General features: G+C 44.7%; 1 protein-coding gene across 1 annotated transcript; it reads right to left on the bottom strand.

Moving 5' to 3' along the window:
• Positions 1-1,894: 1,894 nt before the first annotated feature.
• On the bottom strand, positions 1,895-3,260 carry F5891DRAFT_971836 (terpenoid synthase; the record flags this gene model as incomplete). Its single annotated transcript, XM_041376360.1, has 6 exons — positions 1,895-2,063; positions 2,119-2,384; positions 2,435-2,717; positions 2,764-2,938; positions 2,997-3,035; positions 3,089-3,260. The coding sequence occupies 6 exons, from the start codon at positions 3,258-3,260 to the stop codon at positions 1,895-1,897; spliced, it is 1,104 nt and encodes a 367-aa protein (XP_041216197.1).
• Positions 3,261-8,359: the final 5,099 nt, after the last annotated feature.

Raw genomic sequence — 8,359 nt, 5'->3', positions numbered from 1 at the left:
CTATTCAAATGATATCGATACTGAATTAGGATACAGAGCAAGGAGGCAAATGAGTAGCATGGCACCCAATACTTGCCAGTGACCGTGCACTGCGGCTATGGATGCTAAGCCAGGCGTGCTAATTATCAACTTCAACATTCAGGGCCACCATTCTTGTATCAATCTATGAACTCGACACATCGACACTGAAGACCATCAGAGTTCCCTTCCAAGGCCACACCGACCCTGCTCTTGCACTCTTGTTTGATGATGTTCTCCTCGACAGTGCTTCCTATGACAAAACCATGAAGCTTTGGGCCTATGGCAACCTTGTTCTGGAAGCTCTCATATTCTCACCACTGGCTTGCACGTTTTACGATGAATCCAATGTTTATATACACAACCCGACCCCTGCTCTACTTGCTATACAGTCTACCCTCCCCAAAGTACGCATCGGCCCGCACGAATCCATCTTTTGTGAACTAACCTTCTCTTGAAGACCGATGCTACTCTCCAGCATTTACTTGAGGTATGTATCCCACTATTATTATCATGTTAGGCCAATTCACATGAATCATAACAGTTTGATACAACCCGTCATCATAACGTCATATGCAGAACTCCAACAAGATGGCCTATCATTGTATCATCTTTCCCCAGGCATCAGATCCATTCGCCTACAATAGACCATCAACAACCTATTTTTCTTTGCCATGTCCACAAACTCTTTCACTTTACTTCTTGAACGAATTCAGTTCCTCCTCTCCAGCCTTGTGATCTATGAAATGTCGTCTAATATCTATTTATCGAGTTGATTTTACCGTTTCTCAGTTCTCTGCTATGTCGCCTTTGCCTCCCAGCTGCTCAGCCTTGCTACAGGCCGCCACTCAGTTTGATGATGTCAGTCTTCAGTTTAAATATACTCACAATCCATGACTGAGTTCGTATCCAGTTCGCAATGAGCTCTCTGTCCCATATGGTTGGGCATTTCCGAGACATTGTAGGACTATATTATCAACCACTGGCAGAACGACATAAGAATTTTGTTTGAATGTTACTATCTGAGCCTTTTGAGCTTCTAACCGAGCTTAGGCCAGAGAACCCTGAAACCTACTCAGAGTCCCACCAATCTTGGGTCGAGTTATGCACAATAAACAATTTCCATTGGCTGCTCATGCTACTGAGGCACTAATACATACTCGTAAGTGATCAGTTCAGGTGGTCCAGGGATTGTGAGCCAAGGTCATTTGGTATCCAATTGTAGCACATTGCCCAAAAATGGTATCAGACGAGGGCCAGGTGGTAGAGGTAAAGGGTAGACACGTCTGCGAATGAGACCCAAAGCGATACCCAGGGCAATAACGCACAATATCCCTAGAGCGAGAGTAGCAGTGGAGAGCATGGGAAGGGATTATAGTCACAGCAAGACATGTTGGTCATCTTCATATAACCTGCTCGCCTTAGTTTAGTACTAGACACTGGACCATATCAATTATGACGTACACTGACAAAGAACCTTCCTTGGTTCCTTATAAGTTATATCTAGATCCATGTGTTGTATTAATAAAGGCTTCCTGATTTCTGTACTCCGCAATCCCCAGATCATCTTAGCTAATCACTTAGTATGTACTAGTATGAGGTGTATGATGGGGGGTAGTCTCAGTTGAGTCTCAGGGGGCGTGACGTCACTGGGGATTTTTTCCAATCTTTTCTTGTACGTGCGATTGGTGCGTGAGATACCTGCCAGCTGTACCCTGATTGGGTCCAGGAATTGGGTTGAAAAAGCACTGAGTTTTTTTTTTAGCTGATGAGGCAATGTTCGTGTCAAGCTCAAAGCTAAATAAATTTGATAAGAGGAGAAAATTCGGGGCATGGTGCGTAAGTGCTGTTATGATACATAGTACATACATCCTTGTTATTTATTGTAGACAAAGGACATAATAAACGAAAGGAGAGACCCCGTTACTGACTGCGGCGGCAATTGGTGCGATCCTTCGCCAGTGGCTTTCCATTGAACACTTGATGATAATGGGACAAGCCTAGTTTGCTGTATCTCCGCAGCCATTGCCAGTGTGCCAAAGTACCTGCAAATTAAATCATCATAAGTGACAATCCATACCACTGTGAGATTCTTAGGACCTTTCAATTTCGATACTCCAACAATAATGTCCTCGCACCCAGTTTCCTAGTCCATTAAGGTATTCCTTGACCAGGATATCGGTGGAAGGACCCCATGAAGGAATATTTGCAAAACCGTTGGTAAATCTTTCCTTGAGTTTAGTGTGGTAAGCGGCTGCCCAACCCATCGCACTGCCTATGTCAAGGCCAAGTTCTAGCATGACCGCAGTTATCAGTGAATTGTGGTCAATCCCGCTCGCTTGTTCTTTATTGTACAAGAGCATATCCTGTGAAGGCCGTTAGGATATCAGAAACCAAGTCTTTTGTGTGACTTTACATTATCAACTGTAATCAAATCTGCGGCGAATTCCACCATATCCACAATAGCAGGATGGTAGAACACTTCATCAGGAAGATCGATCTCCACTGCACATAGTCCGAGCCAAGGTAATATGCCAGATGTTTCCCGTCGATACTTGAAATTGTCATCGATACCGACACAGCATCTTTGTTCACAGTCGACGGCCTCGACAGCTACTGCACGAAGGTATGTTGTCAAGCCATCAACAAAGCGGGAATAACAACTCATGCTCATGGTCTGCACCATACGAGCCGAAGATCTACATAAAATTCAGATGCATGATAAAACAAGCAGGGGGTACTTACTGTTGCATCATTTCTCCAATGATGTGTTCACCTTTTGGTCTGATCTTATGCAGATTGTGTAAGGCATCGAGGATGATGTCCACTATTCCTCTGGTGCCTGCTGCAGTGCTTTTATCGGTGGTATCCTCTATAATTGCGGTCATATTCATCATTTCGCAAGTGACTTGAAGGTGTTCTACATTGCAAGAATAAAGTCAAGGGTCAGTCGTGTGCGTTAGGGGTTGAATACGGACCTTTTGACACAGTGGGATAACACAGTGCTACTACGAGAGCTATAAGAATGATATGCGTCAACGATCTTTAGAGGTAGTAACATAGCTTGAACCTGGATCACACTTGTTGAATTCTTTCAATGTGTCAGGATCCACAGCTTTGAAACTACGAAACCAAGCCTCAGCTTCAATTTTCACGGCTTCATAATGAGGGTTGATTATGCGAGGCCACGGCCAGTTGGCCATGGTATCTGGGAGGTAAAATATCTTTGGGTGAGCTTCCATGGGCTCCTATTTCTGATGAACAGTGATAGAGCCTATGAATTGCAGAGGGGCTGATGATAAATGGCATGCAGTGTCCCTTTTATACAAATGTGAGGACAAAAATGCCTCACCTGCAGTCCCATCAGTAAATCAATAGGTCCTTGGTTTCTGTCTCTCGTGTTAATACTAGTGGAAGAGTGTCTTTGTCAGTGTTATCCATACCATTGGTAACTGGTAACTCACAATCTAAGGCGGTACATTTAGAGTTGAAACTCTCGTCCAACGTTCCAGCTAAAGCATCATTTTACGATCCCTGTTTAGTTTAGTCTCAGACAACGTGTTGGATGCATTCTCATACATACACTATCTTGGTTACGCTGCCGCAGCACTTTTGATTCTGATTCCTCAATCTGAATCTCATGTATCTTGATCTCACCATCAATACCTCGCAAATTAATGGAGGTTTCCTGACTTCTGTACCTCATGATCACTCTCCGCGATCAACAATCCCTGGACCACCTGAACTGATCACTTACGAGTATGAGTACAGAAATCAGGAAGCCTTTATTAATACAACACATGGATCTAGATATAACTTATAAGGAACCAAGGAAGGTTCTTTGTCAGTGTACGTCATAATTGATATGGTCCAGTGTCTAGTACTAAACTAAGGCGAGCAGGTTATATGAAGATGACCAACATGTCTTGCTGTGACTATAATCCCTTCCCATGCTCTCCACTGCTACTCTCGCTCTAGGGATATTGTGCGTTATTGCCCTGGGTATCGCTTTGGGTCTCATTCGCAGACGTGTCTACCCTTTACCTCTACCACCTGGCCCTCGTCTGATACCATTTTTGGGCAATGTGCTACAATTGGATACCAAATGACCTTGGCTCACAATCCCTGGACCACCTGAACTGATCACTTACGAGTATGTATTAGTGCCTCAGTAGCATGAGCAGCCAATGGAAATTGTTTATTGTGCATAACTCGACCCAAGATTGGTGGGACTCTGAGTAGGTTTCAGGGTTCTCTGGCCTAAGCTCGGTTAGAAGCTCAAAAGGCTCAGATAGTAACATTCAAACAAAATTCTTATGTCGTTCTGCCAGTGGTTGATAATATAGTCCTACAATGTCTCGGAAATGCCCAACCATATGGGACAGAGAGCTCATTGCGAACTGGATACGAACTCAGTCATGGATTGTGAGTATATTTAAACTGAAGACTGACATCATCAAACTGAGTGGCGGCCTGTAGCAAGGCTGAGCAGCTGGGAGGCAAAGGCGACATAGCAGAGAACTGAGAAACGGTAAAATCAACTCGATAAATAGATATTAGACGACATTTCATAGATCACAAGGCTGGAGAGGAGGAACTGAATTCGTTCAAGAAGTAAAGTGAAAGAGTTTGTGGACATGGCAAAGAAAAATAGGTTGTTGATGGTCTATTGTAGGCGAATGGATCTGATGCCTGGGGAAAGATGATACAATGATAGGCCATCTTGTTGGAGTTCTGCATATGACGTTATGATGACGGGTTGTATCAAACTGTTATGATTCATGTGAATTGGCCTAACATGATAATAATAGTGGGATACATACCTCAAGTAAATGCTGGAGAGTAGCATCGGTCTTCAAGAGAAGGTTAGTTCACAAAAGATGGATTCGTGCGGGCCGATGCGTACTTTGGGGAGGGTAGACTGTATAGCAAGTAGAGCAGGGGTCGGGTTGTGTATATAAACATTGGATTCATCGTAAAACGTGCAAGCCAGTGGTGAGAATATGAGAGCTTCCAGAACAAGGTTGCCATAGGCCCAAAGCTTCATGGTTTTGTCATAGGAAGCACTGTCGAGGAGAACATCATCAAACAAGAGTGCAAGAGCAGGGTCGGTGTGGCCTTGGAAGGGAACTCTGATGGTCTTCAGTGTCGATGTGTCGAGTTCATAGATTGATACAAGAATGGTGGCCCTGAATGTTGAAGTTGATAATTAGCACGCCTGGCTTAGCATCCATAGCCGCAGTGCACGGTCACTGGCAAGTATTGGGTGCCATGCTACTCATTTGCCTCCTTGCTCTGTATCCTAATTCAGTATCGATATCATTTGAATAGCAGGACATAAGCCGTTCCTGCCCTATGAGTAAGTATGATATACTTAGTAACTTGTTTTAGTTTGTTTACTCGCTTTGCGGCACGGCAGCACTAGCAGAGATAGCGTAGCTGTGATGCACGAGAATAGCATCCAACACATCCGAGTCGCCCGAGACTACACTAACTACAAGCATCGTAAAATGATGCTCGAGCCAGGGAGGAACTTCTTGTTTGTGCATATTCGGAACTCTAATCGCTGCGGGTCCTGGGACATCATCTACTGATTGTAGTGACCAATGCGGTAAGTCATTGGGTAATGAACGGGTTCGTGATGCAGTGTTGATTTTTTACATGAAGAAGCAAACTGACAATCTGAATAATATAGAATGAACTAACACATGTGTTGGACTTGACTATAATTCTTTCTCATGCTCTCTTCTGCTATTCTCGCTCTAGGGATATCGTGCATTATTGCCCTGGTTGTCCCTTTGGGCCTCATTTGCAGATGTGTCTACCCTTTTCCTCTGCCACCTGGCCCTCATCCCTTACCATTCTTAGGCAACATGCTGCAATTGGATACTAAATGACCTTGGCTCACATATACTGAGTGGGGGAAGGCATATGGTTGGTAGCAGGCCAATAGCCTTTTCGCAAAGTTCTTGTATTCAATTTCATACCTGATCATAGGAAAAATCGTTCGCTGCCGCATACTTGGGATCGACTTAATCATCATAAACTCCGAAACTGTCGCGCAGGATTTGCTGGAAAAATGTTCTGCAAATTACTCTAGTCGCCCTGTTTTGCGCACTAACGAAAGGTATGCATTGCCAGTCTTCATTCAAATTTTTTCATCCACTGATGATGCAGAGCTGGAGTGGCTTTCCTTACTCCAATGTTTCCGTATGGTCAGACTTTACGACAACATCGCAAGATCTTCCATCAAGTCCTCAAGGCCAAACTCTCGGTGTCATACCATGAGATATACTCTCGCCATGCAAATAGACTAGTCATCAATCTTTTAGGTGCCACTGCAATTGATGACATACAGCACCACACTGAAGTGTTCGTACCTAATCAACTGGTGTTTTTGTGACGTATTTATGGTCCAGCTGACGATCAATCCTTGTGACAGATACGCGGGAAGCATAATCGTAGCCGTGACATACGGAGACCTTGCTGACGGCAATGAAGGCTCATACCTTGCCCGCGCGCACGTACTAGCTGATCTTGTACAACATATTGTTACCCCTAAAAAGGCTGCCATGTTCACAACCTTTCCTTTCCGTGAGCGCCTCTGTCGACGACATCATTTTGGATATTTAGAATGAGGCTGCAGTCGAAAAGTTGCCGTCTTGGTGCTTCAGTGCACATTCACTGATAGGACACAGTAGAGAATTATCTCAACACCTTTTGAATGAGCCCTTCAACGAAGTGAAGGCACAGGTGGTACGTTTGTGCAGTTGTGGATGAAAATTTCACCTGATCTGTTCGCATGAAAGCAAATGGCACTGCTTCACGCTCATTAATCACTGACTTTCTCAGCCAACCCCACGATGATGCTGACAAAGATATAATGAAGCCTGTTGCATTCACAGTATATATGGGTAAGAGTCTTTATTTACCAGGACATAATTCATTTATTGATGGGAATTCGGCTTCTTAGCTGGCATGGAAACTGTGAGTCGCCACTTGAGCAGTTCTGATTCTTACTTTGATGTCCCGCAGAGTGCAACCATATTGCAGACATTCTTGCTGGCTATGGTGCTCTATCCTGACGTCCAAGTCCGGGCTCGTGCAGAAATTGATCAAGTTGTGAGGCATGATAAAATGCCGTGCCTTAATGACAGGGCGTCCCTGCCCTATCTTGATGCCATTCTCTGCGAGGTCATGAGGTGGTATCCTCCCACCCCCCTAGGTTGGCTGACAGTAACATAGCTTTTTGTTTGCATGGCTAACCCTGTGCACAGGAGTTGCACATGCAACTGCAAATGATGATATTTACGATGGGCACTTTATACCCAAAGGTTCGAAGTCGCATATGTCAAGGTTGTTGTTGACTCATTTGTAGTTCGATCAGGTACAATAGTAATGGTCAATCAGTGGTATGTCAGGGTGGAGTGCATGCAATGGTTTGAGCTGAACATTGCTCAGGGCACTGTCTCGGGATGAAGACATATTTCCCGATGCATCGCGCTTCGATCCTAGTTGCCATCTAACTGTTGACAGGAAGCTGAAGAGCCCTGTTGTCAACCATTTTGCCTTTGGTCACGGCAGGTGAATATTCCACACTTGCTTTCATTTTACATCATTAACTGACCCTTGCAGACATATTTGTCCTGGTATGCTGATCAATCATCTGTCAGTGCTGATAATGACAAATTCCCTTGGTAGGTCGTTGGTTTGCAGAGAACAGTATGTGGACTGTGGTTGCCTCCATACTCGCTGTCTTGCGCATCGGTCATGCCAAAGACTCAAACAGAGACAGGATTGAGGGAGCCCCTTCAGTGACAAATTCCGTATTATACGGGCCACCCGACCTCCATAATATCCCGTATGAGACGGGCCAGCTGATCATGGGCCCATGTTGTGTATATTCTCGATGATGACGGATGGGCCGGGACTCATATTATTTCCGATGGAGACGGGTGGGCCCATGTATGCCAATGATATATATATCCTTAATGTTGACGGATGGGCCGGGGGAATATGATCATTCATGGAGATGGGTGGGCCCATCTGGGTAATATGTAGAGTAGGATATTATAGACAGCTGGGCTGAAGAGAGATGTAAGGCAAATATTGTTATATAGACGGGCGGGCCGACGTGGGTGTATTACATATATGGGTGGGCCGAGGTAGGGGAATATTACATAGACGGGTGGGCTGACGTAGGGTGTATTACATATACAGGTGGGCCGACGTGGAATGTATTACATATACGGGTGGGCCGACGAAAGAGATATCAAATAGACCGGTGGGCCGAGGGTGCTATAAAATATTTATTACATAGACAGGTGGGCCGAGGTGGGGT

This window comes from Suillus fuscotomentosus (genome assembly GCF_016647785.1).
Source record: "Suillus fuscotomentosus strain FC203 chromosome Unknown F5891scaffold_476, whole genome shotgun sequence".
In the NCBI taxonomy this organism is placed as follows: domain Eukaryota; kingdom Fungi; phylum Basidiomycota; class Agaricomycetes; order Boletales; family Suillaceae; genus Suillus; species Suillus fuscotomentosus.
Note: the sequence above shows the minus strand (reverse complement) of the source record. Positions and strands in the feature narration are given on the sequence as shown.